This window comes from Acomys russatus, chromosome X (genome assembly GCF_903995435.1).
Source record: "Acomys russatus chromosome X, mAcoRus1.1, whole genome shotgun sequence".
Taxonomy (NCBI): Eukaryota; Metazoa; Chordata; class Mammalia; order Rodentia; family Muridae; genus Acomys; species Acomys russatus.
In genome coordinates this window covers 11,608,835-11,636,040 of record NC_067169.1, presented here as the reverse complement: position 1 = coordinate 11,636,040, position 27,206 = coordinate 11,608,835, and the positions used below count along the sequence as shown (strand labels likewise).

General features: G+C 39.2%; 1 protein-coding gene across 2 annotated transcripts in view; it reads right to left on the bottom strand.

The window, feature by feature from the left end:
* Positions 1-27,206, bottom strand: part of Maob (monoamine oxidase B) — a 97,390-nt gene that overhangs the window by 44,204 nt on the left and 25,980 nt on the right. For both annotated transcript variants that reach the window (XM_051140885.1, XM_051140886.1), the window contains exons 2-3: positions 9,836-9,930; positions 8,386-8,523 (exon numbers count right to left, since the gene is read on the bottom strand). In XM_051140885.1, coding sequence (XP_050996842.1) covers positions 8,386-8,523; positions 9,836-9,930 — 233 coding nt within the window. The remainder of the gene's footprint in view (positions 1-8,385; positions 8,524-9,835; positions 9,931-27,206) is intronic.

Below are 27,206 nucleotides of genomic sequence, written 5' to 3'. Positions count from 1 at the left end.
GAGAGAAGAGAGAGAAGAGAGAGAGAGAGAGAGAGAAGAGAGAAAATGGAAAATGAACATGCACAGGCATAAAGGCACACAGAGAGAGTATTCACTGAGACAGAAACAGAGAGAGACAGAAACAGATAGACATAGAGAAAATAAATACATACAGACACAAAATAGAAAGAGACAGAAACACAGAAACTGAGAGACATTCATACACAGAGACAGAAATTCACAGAAGGAGATGGGGATGGGGAGGAAGAGGGAGACAGAGACTAGGGTGGGGGTGAGGGGAGAGAGAGAGAGAGAGAGAGAGAGAGAGAGAGAGAGAGAGAGAGAGAGAGAGAGAGAGAGAGAGAGAGAGAGAGAGAGAGAGAGAGAGACAGACAGACAGACAGAGACAGAGAGACAGACAGAGACAGAGACAGACAGAGAGGGGTGGAGAGGCTGGAAAATTCTGTCACTGATACCGAGATGACAGCCTTTGAGGTTCTGCTTTCCAGCAGCTGCTTGGGGATCTAGCTAGTGTAAACACTAAGTCTGGTTAGAAGTAGCTTGGTTATTGTTAATGGATACGTAAGCCAGGAGACTACTGCCTAGACAGGTGAGAGGCACAGTGCTTTGCTGGATTTCTTTTCACAAATCGCAAGCTCACTAAAGCCTGTGTCTAATTACATTTTTAAAAAGAAACAGAACAGGAGGTCTTTGAGGGGGAAAAAAGAGTGATAGAAGAAGAAAGCAACATATCCAGTCACATGACAAAAATCTATGTTTGAAAAAACACCATACATTTCAGTGTATGACGTTGCAGGCCTCTGTATAAGTCTTTGCAAGATAGGAAGTTGGGTAGGGGAACACATGGCTGCTATGGCTAGATAGACAGACAAATGGGTGATTAAGGGAGAGAAATGAAAGAAAAAAAGAAGAAAGGAAGTAGGCAGGAAAGGACAAAGGACCTGAGAATTGAATCCTTTTTGTAATCTTAACTGATATTCATGTTTTTGAATTTAGTGGAAGAGACACAACCTGTACTGAATTAAAGGAAGTGATGAGCTTAAATATGGATTTTGTAATTGCCAGAAAAAGTCCGCAGTCTTAAGTCAAAATATCACAGCATTCGCTAAGAGAACTCAGTGTTGATTTCTATGGAGTACACGGTTAGCATTGCTGTACCTTCATGTCTTCCTATGAAAGGTATAAGGAGCCTCCCTTCTCACCTTCCTGCTTTCGGATTTTGTTAACTGCACAGTTTTGGAACTGTAAAGGCTTTTTATACTAGTTATATTCTGGGTTACAGCAGTTAATTCCTCTCTTTCCTCATAGTTAAGTTAATTTAATGTGTTTAACACCAATCTCAGCATGGCTGAGCAGTTCCTCGAGCCAACGTTGAATCATAAATTGGTAATGTTTTGAAATGGAGTGTTGTTAGGACAAAACTTTCAAGCAGCTAAAAAACAGGGGCCACTGGATTAGGAGAGAAAGTGGCAAAGCACTGGGAGAACTGGTGACTGGAAGGTAGACATGGTAGTCCATGCATATTATGCCAGCAGCCCAGGTGGTTGAGGCAGGAGGATGGTGAGTCTGAGGTCAGTCTAGGATGCTTAATTACGATCTTGTCTGAAAACAAAATATGCAAATAAAAAGAGGATAAAGAAGAAAACTGTTGCTTGGCTAATTTGAAAAACAGACCAAGTACTTTCAATGTTTGATGTTGTCACAGAAACTGCTAGAAAGATTACTCGGGATTATCAGCTTTAAGTGGTAGCGCATTTGCTCTCAGCAATCCTGTAGCTTTAGAGATCAAACAGCCATCCTTAGGGACCTTAAAATTCCCTCACCATCAAGTTTCAAAGATTATGAGCTAATATTTTTCTTGTGGGAAGTTTTAAGGAAAGGGAGACTTAAAAACTTGTCTTTTGGGAATTTAATATACAAATACTATATTATATTATTTCTGTCACTCTCCTCTTTCTAAGTCCTCTCATGTCCCCCCAAACACCTCAAATTCATACCCCTTTATTCTTTATTATTGTTACAAATAAAATTATAAACATAACTTGTACATTTCATTTAGTATAAGAGCATATCAAGGCTTACTGCTTGGGATTGGATAACTTATCAAGGGATTATCCCTGAAGAAGCCTCATTCTCAGAAGCCATTGTCTACAGCTCTTTATTTAGTTGTGAGATTTTCCCCACACTCACACTAGCATGTTGTTTTTCAGATCTTGTTTAGGAAACCATATTGTTGAGATTTACAGATACAGCTTCTCTGTCACATATATAGAAGATACTATCTCAAAAGAGACATTCTAGTTCCCTGAATCATAAACTCTTTTCACCCCTTCTTCCAAGATGTTTCCTGAGCTGTAAGTCTAATGACTGTGGTGTAGATGTATCAACTGGGGCTGGCCACACCCAGCCAGCTGATCTCTGCATTTTGATTACAGAAAGCTGTGGTTTCCTGTAATGGGCTCTACCATTGCAAAAAGAAAAAAAGTTGCAAAAAAGAAGCGTCTTTGATGAGAGGTGAGAGCTACATTTATTTGTGGATATAAGGAGATGTATTTAGGATGCATTTAGAAATTATAGTGCTTTCTGAAAGGGGTGATAGCAGGTTCTCCTCTCAAGTTCATGGTGTCAGCAGCTGGGAGTACTCTCAGCTAGGTTTACAGTGTCAGTCATTAATGCTGCTGGTTATCTTCAGGACATAAATGCCACTATTGCATTTTGGGGGCTATCATGCCATTCTGGTTACAGTTGTGGTTCATAGGCATTACAACTATAAGACTACTGATGGCTTTTCTCCTTTGGCATCTTGTATAACTGGAAAAAAAGAATATTGAACATGGGTTCGTTCCAGTATGTGAGAAGATAAGTTTTATAGGAAGGACAGTGAGTGCCAGGAATCAGAAGGAAATAGCAGAAAACCCTTTTCCCTGAATCCTGCAAAAATAACAAACTTCTTGATATGTTGAACCCAATCTCTCTAATCTTTATGTCCTCATATGGTAGCATCAGAAGCTAAATGAAAGACACAGGTCATGCAGTGGTCAGCCTGGGAACCCAGTTCTAAGCCTTTCCATAGACTGCAGGTGCAAAGTGTTTGGCAAAGAAAGTTAACATACTTGAGACCACCTTGTACTTTCTGTCACTTCTTTGTACGACAGACAACCAAAGCTCATTATTAATCACCATCTCTTGAAAAATCTGTGCTTTAATTCACTAGTCCATACTCCACAATTACCTGGTACAAATAGAGTAAACCTCTACAGAAGATGTAAGCTCCACCTTCATTTCTCTTAGGGAACAGCACTGTCATCACTCTCATAGATATCTCTAAATTACCTACACTCTATCTCAAGCACAATTGAAAAGGGGAGTCAGTGTTCTCCATAACTCTATTCACTTTTAAGCTTATGTATGTGTGTGCAAATAAAGCACATGTTTACTGATCTAATTTTGTGTTAAGTTCTAAATGGAAACTTTGCAAGCCTAGGAGAAATTTATCTCACATCCCACAATGGTACTCCAAATTCCACCACCAAAAGCGTAATTATTGGCAACCTGGTGCAGCAAAAAGAGCCGCCTGTATTCTCTACTGAACACAAATGAGCATTTTGGTTTCCATAATAACAGCAGGGGCTCCAGAATGATCACTAGACAAATAGGTTCCACTTGCTACAAAGGAAATTATGATTCCCCACATGTTTCCTTAGGAAATAAATTCTCCCAGGATGATAGGCCATATTTGTTTCCTACAAATAAGCTGTGAAATGGAGTCGGGTTGGCACAGAAAGAGAAGGCTCATTAAGCCTACCTCAAACAGCACAGAGTATGAGAGCCAGTAGACTTGACCTGGCATGTGTAAAGTTCATACAAAAGGTCAGCTGTTCCTGGGAAAAATGAAAGAGTTCATCCAACTGGCCTTTGGAGCCTTGTATCATCAGGATAAAATCATGTGCACTTTGGAATTTGATCCAGGCTTCCCTGGCTTAATATAACTATGCTTACATTCATGGAGAATGGGAAATCAAGGCTGGATAAAACAGGACACTTCCAGACTACTGACTTCTGGGTGATGCCAACATCCTATATACAACAGGACAATTTCCATTTGTTAGATGCACCTATCATTGGAATATTGTATTTCTCATTGTTTCTAATCTAATTCTGTTGCTACTCTCTAATAGCAAGAGGCAGTTGAGGAAATTCACTGAAATGGAGTTAAAGAGGGAGCTCTACACTTTGCCCTCTCTGTCTTTATATGATGCACCAGGTTTTCAAGTGGATTTCAGAGTTGTCAACAAAACTGAAATGCTGTGAAAAGTGCTCCCTCACTGGATTGTTGAGGCAACAGCAGCTATAAGAGAAAGCAAACATAATCCAATAGTGAGAAATCTCCTTCTCTGTAGTGTTGAAGCTGGCCATAACAATACAAAAAGGACCTTGACAATAAACTTTACTTCTGTCCACAGGCAAGCAGGTCAAGATAAAAGTGCCATTTTGCTCAGTGTCTCTCCTTAATGGGATTCTAGAAACAAGTGTCAATACGAAGTTCTATTTTTACTAATAAGTCACCTTACATCTTTACATTAACCTTTACATTAACTTGTTAATTTTTACATTAACTTGTTACATCAACCTTCAGTCCTAAGGTGGTTTCATAGCACTTAAATTAAGCTTCAATTCTCATACACACGAAAACTTCTGAAACAGAAACTTTTTATTTTTACTGATAGCCTCAGAATTGTCTCCAAAATATTCAAACTAGGAATTCAAAAGACCAACAACCAACCAACCAACCAAACAAAAAACCAGTCACCTATCTATGCATATGACAACACATACACAATGACAGAAGATGGAGCAGAAGGCCAAAATATATTAGGTCTCTCTAAAAAGTGTTTCGTTATATTTTTCTTTTAAAGTATAATACTTTAAAAGGGAAACAGTCATTTCCAAGCCATGCAGACAGGTATTTTTTAAATTTCCCATATGAAATTAGTAGCAGAATACCAGTAGATTCTTAACAATACTGCTAAGAACTAATTTTGGTAGCTTTGTTAATTGTACAAATAATGGGTTTCATGATGACATACTGTGTTTAAAAACACCTTGCAAATTATATAAATTTGAGCTGAAGTGATCATTTTCCCGCTGATAATCTCAGTAACATTGGCATTACTTCTTTTATCACAAAGCCATCTTTGGAAAGGCTTGCTCTTTTCTGAAGGGAAACAGAGGAGAAGTGGATCTTGGAAAAAGGGAGATGAGGGCCAGACTGGAAGAAGAGGGAGAGAAAACTAAGGTCAGGATGTAAAACATGAGAGAAAATAAAACATATACATATTAAAATAAGAAAAGAAAAGCGCCACCTCCCAGTTGATCATTTCTCCTTTATCAGAGAATTCATAATTGGAACCATCCTCTTTTGATGAAAGATACCTACTGTCAGGTATGTAGGAGAATGAGTGCCGGTAATAATCTCAGAGTTAGACATGGCAATCTGAGATCTTTTTACAGGTTAAATATAAAAAGTGTCATGTGGTCAAGGACACAGAAGGTGTGAAATGGGAAACAAGTTTTAGTTTGGGTCTGATTATCTAGTTATTTTATCATCATGTAGGTCTTCATTGAATATAATCACTGAGAGATAAGTGTGGCATCTTGGCCACATTGCAGAATTTCAGTGTTATTAATGGTTCAGTTTCTCTCACTAGTGAGAATTAATTAGAGATTAAACTAATATGCCAAACATATATACTTATGCATATGCATGTGACATTTTAAAAAAATCACATTATTTCCTATTTCCTCCAGCAGAGGTCAGGCAACAGCAATCTTGGACTATAAAAATCCAGCATTAGACTATTTGAGTGTGTGATTTTATTTTCAAGAAAGGATAACAGAGCATTTCTTTTTTTTAAGTTTTTTTCTATACTCATATTTTTAATTATGCTTTACAACTGTCATGCTTTACTTTTGTAATAATTAAAACCAGTAAATTTTACTTAAAACTTCATAAAAAGCACAATTGGAATATGTATTTTTTTCTACCCTGTATGAACTCAAGGTCCCTACATCATTATTTATATGTTCTTAGTTGAACACTGGTTAATAGAATACTCTAAGAAGCACATTCGCTTTCCACTGTGAAAAACGATTTTAAAGTACAACATCATTTTCACAGTTGATAACTGGGAGAATTCTTTCTCAAGCAAGGGGCTTAATACAGCTCTAAGATCACCAGAATGAAACAAAGCCTCCTAGACACAGCTCCACAGCGATGAGCACCTGCAACTTGCAAAGAGAACAGCAAATGTAAGCTCTGACCATCTCCTTTGTCTGTAGAAATTGAAAAGATCTTGGTGCTGCAATGCGTCAGTTTCTGCAAGTCATGCAGGCAGAAGAAGGAAGACATTTTAAAAATGGTCAATTTGACAACACAGTTAAGAAGCAAAGAACCGAACAAAGAAAATTACCAAGGACTGCCTTTGTTAAGCAAATCACACTGTCGCCATGTTGTATTTTCATTTCTAATTCATGTGAGTCTTTTTTAGATAGAAACAAAAGAAAAGTCTGGTAAAACAAAATTTGAAGGTCAATCATTTTATACTACATTATGTAGTATAATCAAGTATCTTCTTCATTTCTATATTATTAAATGATTCATAATATATGGTGTGTTATTTGGGTTTCTTTTTTTCTTTCTTTATGCAGTACTCTGCTTGCATGTGCACGCACAGGCCTGAAGAAGGCATCAGACCACATTCTAGATGGTTGTGAGCCACCATGTGGTTGCTGGGAAATGAACTCAGGAAGAGCAGTCAGTGCCCTTAATCTCTGAACCATCTCTCCAGCCTCTTATTTGTGCTTCTTAGTGCTATCACACAAATATAAGGACATTGCATCGTTACACAAATCAAGCTGTTAATAGTTTTTTTATTTTTTATTTTTGTTTTGGTTTAGTTTTGGGTGGTGCTGAGGGCCAAACCTAGAGCCTCATACACGCTTAGCATATGTTCTTCTGCCAAGCCTACGCTCTCAGCTTCTCTTTCTTTAATTGTTTTAGGGATTGATATCTTTTTCCTGTGACAACGGGTTTCTATTGCTTCCTTCCACCTGTGGGAGCAACTGAAGAAAAGAGAAATGAAGAAAACTTGAAACCTCTGCTAGAGCAGGTATAATGGCTCACAATTGTGGCCTCTGCACTCTGGAGGAAGAAAGAGAAGGATCACAATTCCAAGCTAAGGCTTGGCTACATAAGTAGACCCTGCCTTCGATAAACCAAACCCACACAAAAAGTCTACAAAGATGTTTTCTTCAAGGCTGCCAAAAGAAATAGCTGAACCACTATGAATGTAATATTATATAATTCCTGATTGTTTTTTAGTTCTTCTTGATGTAAGTAGTTTATTACATATGTGTAATAATAATTTAATAAAAATTGTAAAAATAAATAAATAAACTTTACAAAGAAAAGCTTCTACTAGTTCTTCTGTGGGACTCCACAGTGAGGCCTAGCATAGATGACTCTTTGCCTATCACAAGTTATCAGTGGCTTTGGGATCAAAGTGAGGATTCTGGGAAAGCAGGGGAATGGGGAGATAAGTGCCATGAAGAGCTGTGGTGGGAGAAGTGGAATCCACAGAGAGGCATAATCCATGTGAACTCCTCAGGGGCTGTTTTCTCTGTGGTTTAATAGGATGCTGGTGCTTCAGTTTAAAGCTGCGAGAGTTTCTGCTCTTTAAACACCATTCTTTCTTCCAACCCTCAGCAATGTGTGCTATATACATGTTCGGATGGATGGAGGCAAATTACAACGAAGAAATAAGTGTTAGCCCTGGTTGGCCCAGAGAAAAGAAAGGAAAAGACTTGTAGGCCATGACACGTGAATAAGAGTAGCTGTGAAGCAGGAAACCATGAGTCACAAATGATCCTAGGGCTCCGAAGTGGAACAAATTCAGAGAAATCATGGAAGGGGAGGGTCAATGGCAAATCCATGAAAAGGATGAGATGAGAGTTAGCTATTGAGTCACTTGTACACCAATTTCCAGAGAAGAAGAACTTTAGCTGACATGTAGGATGCAGTGGTTAAAAAAGATATTAAAATATTACAAATAGTGCTTATAATATAAAGCCTAATGAAACATTTGAAAAACTATAAACAGATTTTTACGCAGCATGCAAATGCCACAGGTGTTTTAATAGGGATGTTTAATGAGCAAATCACAAATATTTTTCTCTACAGAATTTATAAAAGAGTTTACAAGTGGAAATATGACTTTCTCAGCTGCTTTGTCAAATAAGTTTAGAATTGCCATTCAATTTGCCTTTAATCATACTGAAAACATTCTTAGAGTGACTGGAAACCTTCCATGTCTGCTTTAGGCTTACCTTTACGTAGTGGATCAGACGTTCAACTTCATTCACTTTATAGGTCTCCAATCCTAGCTCTTTGGCCAACCGTAAGATGCGATTCTGGGTTGGCCCAACATAAGATCCTCCAAGGTCCACATATTTAACATTTTTATTCTATTTTTTCATGGGAAAAAATAAAGAAAACCATTTGTAAAAGACATGTCAGAACCCATTACTTACAAAAGAGCACAATGTCTCTCACTACACCCCAGCAAAATTAGGTACTTAACAGCCAGTGATACCAGAAATGGCCTTACTTAGCTGTGGTGGTTTACTTGCTTACTGTCTAGTCCCCTTCACCAATAGGCATCATTTACCACCCTAAAAAGATATTATTTTGTGTGGACAGCTAAAATATACTAAAGATATGCACAATGAATACTCTCCAGCTTTTACAAAGAAGACAATTCTATCATTTAGCACAATATAGATACATGTGGAAGACATTATGCTAAATGAAATAAATCAGGGAAAGGCAAATCTACACAATTTCACTTATAAGTGGGATCTAAAATGAGCTAAACTCATAAAAGTAAAGAATACAATAGTGGGTTCTAGAGGTCTTATGGGTGTGGTGGTTAGGGACAGAGGAAATGGGAAACTACTGGTCAAAGCATACAAGTTTCAGCTAAATGAAAGAAGTTTTGAGGTATAAAGCATAGTATGCTGGCCCTGGTTGATAATAATGCATTCTTTTTGCAAAACAAAAACAAAAACAAAAAAACACAAAACCTAAAAGTAGATTTGAAGTATATTGACAGAAAAATGTCAAGTGACTGAGATAATAATTAATTAACTTGATTTAATCACCCACATTGTATATGTATAATACTGTACTCCACAAGTATAATCCAATTATGATTTGATGTTTAAAAACAAAATAAATTAAAATATATGAATAATAAACAAAGAGGAGATCTTCTCATCTACGCCCCAAATTTAGTGTTATTATATAAGAATGATTGTGTTAGTGCTAGAGAAGACTCACACTTTGGGTTGGAACATCCAGACTTCCGGTAGTCTTCCTGCTATTGCTAAAACACAATCTGCCTTTCCTTTCTCTTCCTTCTTATTCCTAGCTCTATAATGCTAAACATGAAGTGGGAAGACTAAAACAGAGAATAAGAAAAGAGTTGAAAGAGAGGTAAATTAAAAGAGAAGATTGGACTAGAAGTGTTGTGTTCTTAGTATGTGCAAGTCTCTGCATGGAAGTTCCTTAGTACTTATAGATGATGATGAGGAGGAGGATGATAATGATGATGGTGCTGGTGGTGGTGATGATGGTAATGATGATAAAGATAGGAACTATAAGGAAAATTCTGGAGTCATGTTACCCATCTTAGAAAATCAGTAATGAAGACTTTCAGGGAATACAAAAGTCTAAAAATACAAGCCAAGTTTCTCATCCTTATTCTTAGCATCTTACCCTAATTGTGTAAGTCCTGCCTCCCACACGGTCCCGTGCTTCTAGAACTGTCACACTGAGGCCAGAGTCATGCAGAAGTTTAGCTGCTGACATACCTGGGGGAAAATACAAAAAGACATTGTTATCAAATCCATTGCAAGATTGCAGACATCTTCCTCATGCTACTAGCCAACGAGAAGAGTCACATTCACATGAGATCTACTATGATACAACTGATAAACAGAGAGGAATTCTTTGTACAGGCCTACAGTCTCCATCTACGAAACCAAGTGATACTTCTCAGAAGAATAAAAGCAGTAACTATCTCATTTATTAGCATTAAATATCTCATTCAAACAAACGTTCCATGCTACTATACCAATAATATCCATACTATAACAACTAAATTATAGGCCACACAACCTAATACAAATACAGGAACATACATATGCTGGAGCCCAAAGGGTCCCATCCTAGATCCATACTCCATTGTCAGTAACTCTAAGAACAAACAATGTGAAAAAGAGCCAGCCTTTAGCACCTATAAGAGGGCTTATGATTTACTGGGGAAACTAGACTTACAGAAATTAACAAAAGAATTTCAAAGCCGAGGTCATAAAAATGACCCTTTGTACATCTTAATTTCAGGTATGCCTGATCATGAAAGGATGAAATGGCTCCATCCCTGTTCTTTAATTATTCATCTCATGAAAAGTATTTGTTGAATCCCTATGTATAGTATTTTTGTACTAGCTTATCCTAGACATGGTCTAGGATTTTAGCTCTTAAAGCCCTGTACTTTTTTATGTGAGGTTATTTTTGAAAGGAAAGCTTTTATCTTTTATTGAATATAGTTTTTTTCCCTCATATATCTGGATTATGGTTTCCACTCACTCTACTCCTATCAGTTCCTCCCCACCTACCCTCCCATCTGGATCCAGCCCCATTCAGTCTCTCATTAGAAAACAAACAAGACCATGCATCTTTAAAACCACTCCTGGGATGTGGCTGTGATTCAGAGGTAGGTCATTTGCTTAGTGTGTGGGAAACCCAGGGTTTCCGTCCATAGCATTGCCAAAGATAAAAATATGAAATAAAACTACTCACAGAATTTAGCAAGAGCTGCCTCCAAGAACAGATGCTCTTGTGGGAAATTGAATTTTCTTACTTGCTTCATGGGAGCAAACAAAATCAGAGAAATGCCAAAATGTACTGTGCCTCATAGGCACAAAAAAAAAACAACAACAAAAAAACCCCTTTTAATTGTCTTCCCAAAATAACAAGATTATATTAGGCCCCACTCCTGCAGCACACCTAAAGCTCACTACAGTTAAAGTACCATTGTGTTTCCTTATATTAACTCAAGCTAAGGGTGTAGTTCAGTGGTAGAGTGCTCTCTCGGTTCCTATGAAGGCCTAAGTTCCATGCCCAGCAGCATCAAAAAGAAAAAGAGAGAATTTATAGTATATTGACTCAATGAATTCATTCTAACAACCTAGTGAGCTAAGGTACTTTAAGAGCCTCATTTTATGGCTGAGGAAAGCAAAACACAAAAAGCCACATAGAGTGTAAATGCAAAAGCCAGTTCCATGACTCACAACCAGCCTCATCTCTGACGACATTTGTCAACGTGTGCTACAAGGAGAAATGCCATTTCTCGGGATATTTTTCAACTCATTAGGATCAACATGTTTTGAAGACGCACTTGAAACCTGTGAGTTAGTAAGAGCTCCCTGAATGTAAGATATGAGTCTGAATGCAGAAGCATAATGACCCAAGGCTTCAGTCCCCATTTGGCAATAATTTTCAAAAAGGAAACCCATTTTCCAGAGAGACTTAAGATTTCATTGTTTGCCTTATAGTATCTCTCCACCCCTGTCCCCAGGGGCAGGGCCCAGGCTTCCAGTTGGTGACAGAGTGAGGTCCCAAATTCCACACTGCAAGTGGTCACCCTCTATCACAGAAGCATCCTATAACTCAGCTTTAGGTATATAAGGCATGCTTGGAGTTTAAGCTTCAATTTCCCAGTTTTACCCTCATAATAGGAGGAAAAAAAATAATCATTTTCTACTTAAATTCAGGATTGCTGACCTTTTTCTTATCAAGTATCAGTGTAACAAATGAAACAACATGCAGCCATAGTAACAGCTGTTATCAGTGAGAGTCCACAGAAACCTCAGGAGCCTGCTGGGGCTCAAACAAAAGCACTAGGAAGGAAATACAGCATTACTCAGAGACACTTGCGTATGACATTCCACAAAGGGTACTGTCTTTTAGTGAATACAGCTACTTGATAGAATCTAATGAGGAGCCTAAACAGTTATTAAAGCAAACTACTGAATAGAATTCTTCCTGCCTGTATTGCATGATAATTATAAATAGAAAATGACAAAAAAACATTCTTAAGCAACATATAAGTATGTTTTTGGAAATCTTTTGCAATTTTTAAAAATACTTATGTTCAGGGTGCTTGGAGGAACAGCCACAAAACGTCTGTTAGGCATCGGCTGACAAAAAGAGAAAATTTAAAAATACAAACTTTGATTTAACCGGCATAAACGCGTGTGGCTGAGGGCATCAGTGAAGTTTTTGGAGGAGAGAATTAGGAAATTCCGATGTTGGAGTCCAGTCCGGATGTCATTAAGATGGTCAAGAAGAGAGAATTGTCGAGGGATCCAGAATGATGATATATAAAGTGACAAGGGATTGACTACTCAAAGAAGAAGCAAAAGCTAAGTCTTTAGAGTTCCCTGGCTCGTGCCATAGTTTGAGTGGGACCTCTGGGCCCAAATCTGCCCATCATAATGTTCTTCTTGTAGGTTTCTAGGACCCTCTGGATCCTTCTATTTCCCCATTCTCCCATGCTTCTCTCATCTAGAGTCCCAATAGGATGTCCTCTCCTCTGTCCCACTTTCCTGGTAAGTGGAGACTTTCATATAAATGGGGAGGAAGTCCCCCTCAGGCACAGTCATGGGGGAGGGGAGTAAAGGAAAAATGGGAGGGAGGGAGGAAAAGGAGGATACAAGGAATGGGATAACCATTGAGATGTAATAAGAATAAATTAATAAAATGAAATAAAAAATAGAGTTCCCTGGCTCAAAAAGTATTGTTTCTCATTTTTTCCTCTCCATCTTGGGTTTGGCACCTTTAACATATTTTGCCATGGAAACAAAATATGAGAAATGGCATGTTCTGTGACAAGGCTGGGAATGTCTATGTCCGATAAATCCTATTGTAAGTTTTCATCACTTATCAACAACATTGGCCCTAAACCCACTAGACACTATAATTGGGTCTGATTAGATGTGAAGCATCTTCTGAACACGTTGTGGAAGTATTTTAATGGATCCATAGTACCAGCTACCACCACAAAATATGGTAGACTTAGTTTCATGTACAGCACATCCCACACAGTCCACTTGGTCCTCATCACAATGTTGAGAACTAGTTTTATCCTCATTTTCAACAGTCATATAGGTTACATAGCTAGTAAATGGTAGAACCAGAGTTGAACTCAAAACCTTACCTGTTAGCCACCATTCTTGGTCTAAAAATGGAAAGTTTAAAATATAACAACTTGATGTATGAATCCTTGCAAACTATCTTAAAATAGTCTGCTCTATATCTAAGTATTAAGACTCACCAAAAAATAACTTTTCCTTTTTAACATATATTTGACTTTGAAAAGGAGTCAAAAGCAAGTTTATCTTCATTGTGCACTCCTACAAATTTAATGAAACGTGGCTTTAATATGCAAGGGCAATTAATATTTCACAAAAATAATTACTTGGTTCTTTAAGAAGTAGTCCATATAGGCCTTTAAGATGCAGATAATAGAAATCTATATCTAATGCTATGAAATTTCAGAAAGATTGCACTGTGCCAGGCCTGGTAGGGCAGGCCTGTAATCTCAGCATTCTGAAGGCTGAGGCAAAAGTTTCACAAGTTCGAAGCCAGTCTAGGCTACACGGTAAGCCAATGCCTCAAAAAAATTAAAGTCAATTAAACAAAATTATTTCATTTCCCTAGTCAAGTAGCTTATAGAGAAAAGGTTTCAGCATACCAATGATCATGGATGTTACTAGAAACTGATGTTATTGTAAAGACCTACAAATCAGTGGTATCCAGCAACATTAGCATATGCACTTTCAGTTTGGAACTGTAGAAAATGGCTTGAGTTAGAGTCTGAGGGAGACTGCAAAACAGTGTAATCAACTTTGTTCTTTGTTTTGCCTATGTGTTTCATGCCCTTAAGATTAAACTGTGATATTAACATACTTTGACACTTTCAAATAGGAAATTAATTGTCTTGGAGGCAATATAAAACATCTGTACTTTATTGCTATATAAAGACTTTTTCCCAGTCTAAATTTCCCAAAAGAGAGGGTGTGAGAGAATCTTGGTAACAGAAATTAACAATGAAATTCATAGTACCTTAAAGTAACTCTAACCCTGTAACCCTGACAAATGATATAGGTGTTCCCTTAGGCCTTCTAAAAGCAATAATATGCGAATGGCCCTCATCACCTCCATCACTTCTGACAAAGCAATGGTTTTATGAGGAAATTCCAGAAACAACCAAGCAAGCTCCTGATCAAAGATCTGGATTTCTTTGATGTCTCCAAAGAGACTGTGCTAGTTATTTAACAAATATACCCAAAAAAGGTCTGAGTAAGAAAAATAACTTACTCTACTAGAAGTCAAATTCATTAAGGTAAAGAGGTATCAGAGTAGGATGAAGTTAGCTGTTAAAGCCACTATTCAGGTGAAGCGATGACTGAAGCAGCTAACATTTGAAGAGGTGACCATAAGGGAGGCAGATGTGGAAAGGAAGTGCACAGAGGCTGAGGAATGCACCTGAGGTCATGCAGCTAGCAAGGGGCAGAGACACCATTCTAATGCCAGCAAGCTGACTCTAAGTACCAATCATGCATGAGAAAGTGAAGCACAAGGGCAGCTACTGTGACACAGTGGAACCCAGGGAACTCTCCCTTTAACATCAGCCATCGTCTAAGTAGCAGGGACACTTATTCATCGCCTTCATGTAAATTATTAAAAAGTACAGGTTCCTGGCAGGTAAAGTTCTAAAAGGTACTTTTTAAATGAAGCGAATGAAGTTCACAAAGATGCGTATGGCTTGACTGACAGGGTGGGGGCTGGGTGGCATCTCCCTTAACCCTGTGTCACCAGGATACCCACAGAGCTCAGAAAGCTCATTTCCTGGATGATAAGATGTTAATTATCTATGCTTTCTCTCTTCCTGTGCCAGGGTACAGTTGATGATTAAGTGTGACTGTTGAATGGTTGAATTTAATATCCTTAAACAAAGATGACTCTTAATAGAAATGACTTTTCGATAAAGAAATAACTGTATAGTAGTATCCTTTTAGCGTGCTTATAGTAGTAAGTCTTTCATTATGGTCTAAAAAAACTAAAATATTTAGACACTAATTTCCTTTAGCCACAGCAAGTATTGCGAGCAAGTCCAGATACCCATGGACTTTTGCCAAAGAGCAGGAGCCAGCCAACTCATAATAATAACCAGCTCACATTGGCTTAGCACTGCAGTTCCCAACTCTCCCCGCATGCCAATCATTGATAAGCTTTGGAGTTAGCATTATTGTGTCCGTTTCTCATATTAGGAAATGGAAACTTGTTCAGAGTTTTACACCTAGTGAAGGCAGAAGGCATGGCCAGGTCTGAAATATTGCTGTTTCTAGGTCCTATATGTTCTAACCATAGTCCTTCCTGTGACGAAAGGCTTTCATTGTTGAAATACATTCTTGAAGCAGGCAGAGTTTTATTTTATTTTTATTTTTTGTTTGTTTAGGGGGGAGGAAATCTCCCTCAGGAACAGTCATAGGGGAGGGAAATAAGGGGAAAATGGGAGGGAGGGAAGAATGGGAGGATACAAAGGAGGGGATAATGATTGAGATGTAACAAGAATAAATAAATAAATAAATAAAAATAAAAGCAGGCAGGATTTTAATTACAACTAGAATGGTTCTTTTATTTGCTTTCTTGGAAAGAGTATCTTGATAAAAATCATCTGGAGCCTTCCAGTATCCAAAGCCCTGGGACACGCTCTTTAGAGAGAGATCCAAATAGATTTGGAGCAAGAAGAACCAAAGGTCAGCTCGACTACTGCACATTGAGAAGAGCTCTGACTGAACAGTTAGTTTCTCATCTTTGATTCAGCATGACTCTTCTTTGGCAAGCTAGCCATTATAAGTTGGGGCAAAATCGAGACAACATAGATGACACATACGTTTGTCATTTGGAAACACATTCTAGAATGATGTTATTTATATCTTCTCTACAGTACCCCACCCCCACCCAGGTAAAAAGACAGATTTCAAATCTGGGAAGGGAAGTAACCTTGGCCTCTTTTATCTAATACAGTCAAAATATAGAACACAAAACTGAACAGCAATGGTTTGTATGAGAAAGGAGACCTTCATCAAAGCCTTGGGCCCTTGGGTGATTTATGCTCTTTAAAGGGATAAAAAACATCAAGCTTCCATATGTTGCCATAGAAACTTTTTTCCAGATGCAGCCACTTCAAGATACTTGAATGTGATTGTCTTTGAAGGCCTTTCAGAATATACCTAAGACCATAAAAATGGTTTCTTCATCACATTTGATATGCAAATGATAGCATTTTTAGAAAATGTCAGCCATCATAATGAATCTTGTTTCATAAGGGAGCATTTGTCTTTACCCTTTGTTGTTTGAAAGCAGCTGAGTATCTTTTGTGCATTACAATCATGCTAGACAAAATGCATTACTGTGTTACCTCAACACTATCTTCCCAAAGTAAAGGAAGCACACCCAGAGAGTACAGATTCTCATTCTCAAGTATATATGAATTATTTATCTTTAGAACCAGTCAAAAGATTTTAATTCACCTGCTTCAAATCTTCAGAATTAGAAAAATTGTGTAGGAATAAATGCTACCCTTTTGGAAAACAACTGTGGATTTTTGTTTTGTTTTGTTTTGACTCTGAGTGTGGTGGCACATATAATTCCAACACTCAAGATACTGAGGCAGGGAGGAGGATCTTGAGTTTAAAGCTTGCAAAACTCAGTATCACTAAAAAACAGTGAGAACCACTCTGTCTTTTTGCTTTATTCATTATTGTGGTAATAGGAGCAGTAGGGTTGAGGAGGGGACCCAAAGCCTCACGCATGATGGCAGGCTGTATCCCAGCCTTCACATTGTTTTTTTTTTTTTAAACCATAAAAGAGGTTCCTTTATGATGGCCTGAGGATAAAAGCTTTATGACCACAGTACTGGAGAGCTATCCTTGACACTCACACTCTCAGACTCACACATGGTGTGATTTGAAACAGGTTGTCACAAATGGTGTGAAGAGGGTCAGTGGTCGGCTTCTCCCCTGCATCAGACATGAGCTGATGGATCAAGACGTCTAGGAAATATTCAAACAGAAGCATTTCCAGGAGTGTGGTGGCTGTGTGATATAAGGACTGAATGAAGGAAACAAAGTTATACTTGGGTCCCATGATCCCCCCTCTACTTTGAGGGGCCTGGGGAGTTGCATTCCTTTGCCTGTGAATTAAGCCTAAGGGGACTGACTGCAAATGAAGGCAAACAGTACAGCTGTTTTGCAGTACAAGCCCTTGGCTTAAGATGCTTTCTAGCTGTGTAAGCATGGGCAAGTGCTCACTTTTCAGAGTCTCTCTTCTATTTCTCACAGGATGATGTGATTAGATTGGGCTCCTTTTACTCAATGATTAAATTAAATGGGGCAGGATGGTGATTGCACTAGATATCTCATTATACAGCTAGTATCTCCATGACCCTAAAGCCTTTATTTTGTAAAACTTGAAATATGGATGGCATCCATGGATGTGAATATGACATGTACTATGTGTGCTCCTGGATAATGAGAATGGACAGCGTCAACAATTTTATTTAGGGAGGAATGGGTTAAAATAATTAGGGGTGAAATATATCTGTCTGTGGTTCATTTCGAAATGCATCTACAGACAAGAGGAGTTGATAGATGGACAGAGAAATGGATAGAATAGTTACAAGGCATAATGAAAATGCAGCAAAACCATTCAGTGCAGAATCTAGTTCATTAGGCATATAAGTATTTGCTATATAACTCTTAAAACCTTTTTCATAATAAGGATATTCTGGGGAAAAGTTAAATAGCGTCTATTCAGCTGCACTTGTCAGAGACTTAAATTAATGCACTGTACGACTCCACCAGGATATGTATTTGCTATTTTTATACTTTCTTATGTAACATTTCTCTACGATATTGGGTAACAGAGAATATAAGTATTTTTGTAAGAGCAGAAATTTCTTGTTACATAGTCTGGAAAACATACCTAAAGTCATTGGTACATTGATCTTATGGCTAAAATTGGTAAGAGGTTTGTTAAAAACAAGACAAAACAACAACAACAAAAAAAATCTTGCTGCCAAGACAAATATCTTCTTCTGTGGTTCGTAGTGTATCTCAGTGAGACAGCATTTGCTGAGGATTGGGGAGGCCCTGAGTTCCACCACTAGCATGGCAGTAACAAAGCAGTCCTTCCTTCCTTCCTTCCTTTCTTCCTTCCTTCCTTCCTTCCTTCCTTCCTTCCTTCCTTCCTTCCTTCCTTTCTTCCTTCCAACAATCTAAACCCTGTTTACACCATTGTCCTTCATCTATGCACTGTAGGGAAGTTCATGACTAAAGCATGTCTTGCCTCTAGAAAATCACCAAACTGAACAGGAGTGGTGCACGTGCAGTGAAAAGGTAACTACAAGTTACAGTTATGTGGTACAAAACATTGCTCTAGTCAGCGATGGATGATGGACTCATGTAAGATTAGATTACCTACCTGGTAATGCTGTCACTGCCTGAGACCATGTTAAAGAGAAGTTTGTGTCATATAGCCCAGACTACTCAACAAAAACAACTTAGGCAAGAAAAACACTTGCTTTGGTTGTTTTCAGAGGATCCTGTCACTGGTAGTGTGGCCTAATGTTCTTAAGCAGAACATCATCGAAGCGGAAATAGGTGGCAGAAGAGATTTGTTCACTTTATGAATGACTAGAGTACAGAGAAAGGGGACTGACTGTGCTCCGTTAGCTTTCATTGTTCCCCCTTTTTGTCAGTGTTTGCCAACTATAAGAGGGTGCGACATGCATTCAGAGTGGGTCTTTCTCCTCTCAGTGAATCTTCTCTGGAAATAGTCTCACAGACACATCCATTCTCCTAGGTAGTTCTAAATGCAGTCAAGTTAATAGTGAGGATTAACCATCACAAGTACACTATAATGCTATCACTGCTGCCATAAGTGACACCATGTTTCTTTATTCCTCTTTCTTTTCTTCTTCTCAGATAATGAATGACCTTCACGCTATATTCCTGTGCTCTTGTTTATTTTTTTAATTTTTAATTTTATTTATTTTTTTTCTTGGGGTGGACTTTTAAAGAATTTATTATAATTTATTCATATTACACCCCAATTGCTGTCCCCTTGCTTGTATCTTGCCGTTTGCACCCACCCTCCCTCTTCTGCCCCATTCCGCTCTCCTACACCTCTGACAGAAGGGGACCTCATGACCTTGAAGCTGTGCATTGGCTAGATCTGAACAGGGGATCTAGGTTCTCTCTTTGCATTGTCCTTGCTTGGTGTATCTGGTTCCAAGACCACAAAACTGCTCTAAAACTACGATGTTCCAATCTCAAGATAAAGCAGTCTTGTCATAAAGAGTTCACCGTTTCAGGTTTAATAAAAATTGTCTAGCACAGACTCCTGGGAAAATGCTGACATTTGTACCATAGCCCATAACCTGATCCTCATACAAATATTTAGCACATCCCCCAAAGAAATGGAAGGTGGTAATTAAGACATCAATCTGTCTCATTCCAGATCAAATAAAGTCTATTTTCTTTCTGGCATCCATCTCTTCACTGGTGATGAAGAGAGGACTTCTGAGCCCGAGCTTAGGGGCACAGCAATGAAACTGTTCAAGTACACACATCTTAGAATGTGATCCAAGCCTTATATAATGCATGCTTATATTTGGAACTGGAAGCACATTTGGTCCAACTGAGTTACATAAAAGTGAGAAATGATAACACAAGAGTGAGAAAATACAGTGTCCTGTAAAGGAACAAGGCTTCTTCTTCTTTCCCAGCCTGATGGTGCAGCAACAACAGGCCACAGATAACAGAGAGCCCAGGGCTCTGGAAGGCCTGGGACAAAAGCCCACTGGAATCTTTAGGAAAAGTAAAATTTGTTCTCACCTCTGAGGATGCATGAGCTAGGTGAAGCAATGAGTAAATCTGAGTAGCATATAATTACACATTAAATACTGTGTATATCTTCCACACCTCTCAGTTCCCTTGGAACCACAAAATGTAACCTTATTTGGAAGCAGGCTTTACAGAAATTATCAAATTAAAATCAAGTTATTAGGATAGGCCTTAAGCTAACTGAACTGGGGAATTTGGACTCCAAGACCTGCACACAAGCATGCCATGTAAACATTAAGGTGAGGAAGTCTCAGAGTCTACTTACAGGTCTTGGGAGGAGCCAACCCTGCCAACACACTGATCTGAAGCTGCTCTTTTAAGCCATCTCATTTGTGTTCCTTTGATACAGCAGTGCTAAGAAACACACACACACACACACACACACACACACACACACACAGACAATACCTTATCATCAGTGAGTTAACCTCACTGACAACAGTACTTATTTGGGGATATCACACAGATGAAAATCCTAATTAGCCAGACTAGGCTGGCATTTTCTAGGCTTTCAGGAGTATTGGAGTCTTAGGGGATAATAAGCAGAGGGAGTTCCTGGAAAAATTCTATTTCAGAAGGTGAGAATGGCTTGGGAAATGGAGCATTGCTCTAAACAGTGCCAATGTTAGATAAAAAGCTCACAATGACAAAGCCTAAATATCAGCACTGCATCCCTGATAAGTGGCATAACAAAATGAGAGGACTTTTACCTTTCAACACAGAATAGGTCAGTAAATAGTAATGAGCATTAAGAGAAGTGTCTAGCACCTAGGAAAGGACTTTCTTGAGGTAGACATTTTGAAATGAGCCATGGATAAAGTTATACACATTCTATTCTCAATACAAATTCTAGGGCATTTTTAGAGTGTTTGGGGTCTACCTCTCTTATTAAACTTTATTCGAGTTGAATAATTCCCCAAAACATTAATGTAAGTGTTTAATTCACTAAAAACCACTCTGGTGTCAGAACCGAATCTCACGCAGTGCCTTAGCAAAGCTATGACAAGCCTGGGCCCAAAAAGCTCCATCATCCCAACTTCAATACTTTGGATATTAGACAAATGAAAATTTCTCCAGAGTTTGAACTTGACTGTGAATAAGCCATTAAGAAACATGCAGAGGAAAGGCTGACCTTTCAGGCCTTAACAGTCACCTCCAGAAGAACGCCAAAAGAAGCAGGGGAGTGATACTTTCTAGCATTCAAACACGGGCTCCAGTTATCACACAGCAAGCAGTTTCTTCTTTTAAAAAGTATGTTTTTCCCTTATCTATCTATTTACCATAGTCTGTTGGTGGGTGCTTCCTACAGCACATGTGTGGCAGTCAGAAAGGTAGGTCTCACCTCCTCTACCACATGGGTCCCTGGGGTTAAACTCACATAATTAGGTTCAGTGGCAAGTGTCTCTGCCCACTGAGCCACCTCCCTGCATTTGACTTAAATATTTACATTCTTTTGTGTGTGTGCAATGCTCAGGAATCAGTTCTCACCTTCATTTTTCTAGAAATCGAACCCTTGTCTTTGGCTTTGGCAGGAAGCACCTTTACCTGCTCAACCATCTTGATGGCCTTCTTTTTAAGATCCAAATTGACTCATATTAACTCAGGATAGTCAAAACAGGTATGGTGACACATAACTGTCACAGTAGCAGTTGGAAGGCTGAAGCAGGGAGATTGGGAATTTGAGGCTGGCCTGGGCTACAATACTGAGTTGCAGGCCAGCCTCAGCTACAGAGATAGACCCTATCTCAGAAAAACACAAAAGAAAATGTAATAGTGTGTAGAGATTGAACTATGTAAAATGCAGACTTCGTGTTCAGAGTCTGGCATACTAGTGTGTCCATATGTGCACACAGGTATGTACAAAACATGCTCATACACTCCAACTAGGAACAACATGCATGCTCAAGAGTTAGTGCCTTAAAAGGCAACCAGATCAGTGGCTATAGGACCTTCTCTGTCACCAGCAGCCACTGTCAGCAGTGACTAGAAAGCCCTACCTTGTCCCTCAACATTCCCCATTCTGGGCTATCTTGACAAAAAATCAGAGTTGAACAAGGAAGACAGGCTAAAAATACTTCCTAGAAGTGATTCCCTTCCTCCTTCTGGCCTCAGCCTCCTGGAGAAAGGAAATGTACCTGCCAGATGCCAAAACTGTTTTCTTCCCCAAGCCCAGTACTCTGCAAGCTACTTCTATATTAGATCTCCCAACTGCTAAGTAGCAATGCCAGGAAAGCAATTATCTGGCCTTGCCTCAAAGTTAGAGAGTTGGAAGTTCTAGCGAGATCTGCTCTTTCAGTTTGCATTCCAAGTCAGGGTTTGAAAACCACAAAGGCCTCAGGGGAAGCTGGCCAGAGCAGGTAAAATGTGAAACCACAGCCATGAAGATGATCTGTGGCAAGATAAAGAAGGTGCGCCCTTGACTGAATGTTGACTGAATATTCAGACCCTGTAAGAGACCTGGCCTCGTGGGTGATGCTTTGGAAGTCTTGCTCTATGCTGTCATCTGGGCCCATGTCATTATCGGGGATGTGGCTTCACCAGAGGAAATGGGTCCTTACTAATTCTAATCAGCTCCCTACGTGGCCAGGAGTTCCAGTCTAAAAGCCAGGATTGATCATTGAGTCTTCCTGGTAACTCTGATCCCATTGCACCCAAAAAGTATTATGCAGTTCCTGTCAATTTCTCTCACCTCTTGGCTCTTTTGCAGTGCTTGAGTGAAAGCCAGGTGTTCATGCGCGGTAGGGACATTCATGCTGTGTCCTTGAGCTGAGCTCCCTGCCCTTTCTCAACCTTTTCTCCTACTCCCTCCTCCACAATGTGGTGATAGTGACCCCACCTCCCTGTGGGTCTTTCCATACCCCACACTGCTTAGTGTTTCCACCTCCCCTCCAAAACACAGCTCACCTGTCCCCACCTCAAGCCCAAAGTTTGCACTCAGCAGCTAGCAAAGCGTCTCTGGATTCCCCATGTTTCTCCAGCAGTGAGTACTTCACTCCCGAGAAGAAAGAGACAAGAGATGGGGCAAAGGAAGGCATGCTGAAGCGGTGTGTATCTAAATCCATGGGAATCTTTGGGGGAAAGATCTAAAAATTTAAACTTCTCAGTAAAATTATTTTTGGAAAGAGGCGTTTCCTGTTATTTCACACCACCAGACTGGAGATAGGTTGAAACCTTTCCAGCTGGTGGTTTGATAAAAGACTCAACAGAAAGCCAAAACAAGCTGCCAATGTTTGTGAAGACAAGGCCCCAAATGGAACACAGATGACATTACTCAGGCTTTTATTGGAGTCAACTCTTTTTTTAGAGACCAGTATGCTTTATTAAAAAAAAAAAAAAAAAATATATATATATATATATATATATATATATATATATATATATATATATATATATATAATTCTCACTCTCAGTTATCAGGACCAGTATCACAAGAAGAACAAAAATGAACACTTCCGCAGCTATCCAGGGAAAACTGCCTATGACCATCTGGGTAAATTACTGCAGGAGTGTCTGGAACTGGGGTCCAGCTTCCCATTCATGGTAGAATATCTGCTTAGCCCAAATTCAAAACAGTGCAAAGTCACTCTAACATAATTAAGAGCATCCAATTGGCAAAGACTTGGGACCACCCCTCAGAATGACATCTGAGGATGGAAATTGGTGGGAGAGTGCATGCATATTATCTGTGAGACCCTAGGTATACTCTACAGCAGTGAAAAACATAAAAAATGGACACTGTATCTCCCAGGCCAGGCTGATGTGTAGATTACATGCCTAAAATTATTTGCTTATGTGGGGTCTGCTGTTGTGATAAACAGACTGGGCTTGGAAATTAATGATTCATCTACATCTTCGTAAGTTTCCTCACCCTACAATGCTTATTGACAATGTGGAGCTTTTTACATAGCAACTGTCCTTATGCTTTGGCTCAACGTAGGCGATCTATAGATCAAATCTTGCAACATTGTAGAGCCTCCTAGGTTTTAAAATATTTTAAAGCCACATTTACTGCATTAAACACTATAACTAAGTCTCAAACTACCCTTTTCTTAACCTATAGAAAAACAAACAAATTGCTCATGTTGTGGCTTGGACAGTCAATTAGTTAAGTTGGGAAAGATGCAGAGTAGTTTATTTTGCAATGGCCTTACTGTGATTAAACCCAACAGAATGCATTTCTACTCCAAATCGTACATATCACAAAATTTATATTAATGTAAGTATGTCATTAAGTGCAATATCACAAATGTCTTGAAAAAATTTTATCTCCCAGTTTTCTTCTCCAAATGTCTTCTTTTTTCCTTTTGGTAAAATATTTTGTGGCATATGATATATATATATATATATGCATACATATATGCGTGTTTATATGTATGTATTTATGAATATGTGTGTATGTATGTATGTATATGTGTGTTTGTGTGTGCTGTGTACATGCAGGTGTATACATACCAAGGCATGCATGTTGAGGTCAGAAGACAACCTTGGCTGTTGGTTCTTGCCTTCCATCTTGTTTGAGATAGTGTCCCTTGTTGTTTATTACTGCATAAGATCCTGGGAATTCTCCTGTCTCTGCTTCTCGTTGCAGAAGCACTCTGGGATTACAGCTATACTCTATCAGCCTCTCCTTTACATGATCTCAGGGGATTCATACCCAAGCTCTCAAGTTTGTGCAGCAAGTACTTTAATCACTGAGTCATCTCCCAAGATTAAAAAAAAAAAGGGAATTTTAAAAACATCATGTGATTTGCAGACAAATGGGTGGTACTAGAAAAGATCATCCTGAGTGAGGTAACCCAGACCCAGAAACACATGCATGGTATGTACTCACTTATAAGTAGATATTAGCCACATAGTACAGGATAACCATACCATAATTCACAGACCCAGAGAAACTAAGGAAGGTCCAAAGGAAGATGCTTGAATCTCACACAGAAGAGTAAATAAAATAGACATCTGATGTAGATGGAGGGAGGGAGCTGCGTGGGAGAGGGATGGGGAGGGTAACCGGGGTGAGGATCAGGTATAGGCAGAGGGGGAAATGGGAGTGGGAGGACAAGCATAGAGAACAAAAATTGGTAGGGATAATCTCTGGGACAAGGACCCCTGGGAGTCTATAGGGTGATCCTAGCTGAAACTTCTAGCAGCTGGGGTAAGGAGCCTGAGGTCTATACCTCCTGTAGCCAGGTGGGACTTCCAGTGGAGGGAGGGTGACACTAAACCACCCATAGAACTTTCGACCTAAAATTACTCTTGCCTACAAGAACTGTAGGGATAAAGATGGGGCAGAGATTGAGAGAATGGTGAACCAATGACTGGCCCAACCCAAGACCCACCCCATAGGAGAAAGCCAACACCTGTCACTATTAATGATACTCTGCTATGCTTGCAGATAGGAGCCTAGCATAACTGTCTTCTGAGAGGTTTCATGTAGCAGCTGATGGAAACAGATACAGAGATCCACAGCTCAACAATAAAGCGAGATTGGGGAGTTTTGAGGAAGAGTGGGAGGAAGATTGAAGGATTCAGAGGGGTCAAGGACACCACAAAAAGTCAATTAATCTGGGCCCATGGGGTCTCACAGAGACTGAACCACCAAAGAGCTTTCATGGGCTGGACCTAGACCCCCTACACATATGGAACAGATGTGCAGCATGGTTGTCATGTGGGTCCCCTAACAATGGCTATCTCTGACTCTGTTGCCTGCCTTTGGATCCCTTTCCCTCATATGGGCTGCCTTGTCTGGCCTCAGTGGGAGAAGATGCACTTAGTCCATCTGTGACTTGAGGTGCTAGGATAGGTTGGTACTCATAGGGGACCTCCCCTTCACTGAGAAGAAGAGAGGGGTAGGGGGGCAAGGCGCATGAGCTTGGGATTAGGAGGAGAGGAGGGAGAGGGCTTGGATAAGGCTATAAAATGATTAAATAAATAAAAATTTTAAATGTATTTAATTAAAAAAATTTTTTTAAACAGAGGACAGGCATTTTGGCACAGGCCATTAGTCCTAGCACTCAAGAGGCAGAGGCAAGTAGATCTCTGTGAGTTAGAGACCATTCTGGTCTACAGAGTGATTTGCAGACCAACCAGGGCTATTATACACAGATCCTATCTCAAAAAAAATTAGAGGATTGGACATTCCAAGTGAGGTGGTGGTGGTAGGGAGGTGAGATTGGCTCTGAGAAGAATTATTAAGGAATGGATGAATATGATCAAAATTCACTATATGAAGTTCTCAAAGAATTAATAAAATATTGTTTAAAAATACTTTAATTTTCTATGTGTATGCATGTACACACATGCATGTATACATCATGTAATACTTATAGAGGTCAGAGAAGGTATTAAAGTCTCTGGAACTGGAGATAAGCCTTCACAGAAGCACAGATACATGAACATTTACAAAAATAACAGCCAAAATAAGCAAACAGGCAAAAAAAAACCCTCAAAAAACAAACAACAAGCAACAACAACAGAAGCCAAAACCAACTAAACAAACAAAAAACCAGTTATGTGGTGAGTAACCAAGGAAGAGACTGAGCATCAACCTCTGACTTCCAAGCATGCATGCACACTCACACACATGCACAACCCACATGAACATATATAAACATTACACACACACACACACACACACACACACACACACACAGACAAGCTGACTAATTAATTAGCTAATTATTTAGTTAATAACCAATAAGCCAACTAAATAAATGCCTGAGTGCAAATTACTGCCAGAGACAAGTAATCAGTGAAGGAGAAAATAGAGTGGGGCATTGGAACACAGTCAGAGGATGACTCTTCCTTAGGGGTGAAATGTGACTTTAATGCCCACATGTGATATCAAGGGTAGGTGTGTTACAACAGGTTGGAACAATTACGCCAAAAGTTCTAGGATGAGAAGAGCCTTCAAATGCTCAAAGAACAGAAAGAAATGTCTGCATGCACTTGTGTTTTTAAGGACTTTAATCAAACTCTGCACCCCAAAGCTTTGGGCATGGGTCCAAGCTGTTGTATCAGTTAGCATTGAAATTTGAAATGTGAAGCCATGCCTAAAGGGAGGCTGGCCCCATTCCACCATGTTCAAGGGAGATGTAATTTAGGTCTCCAGA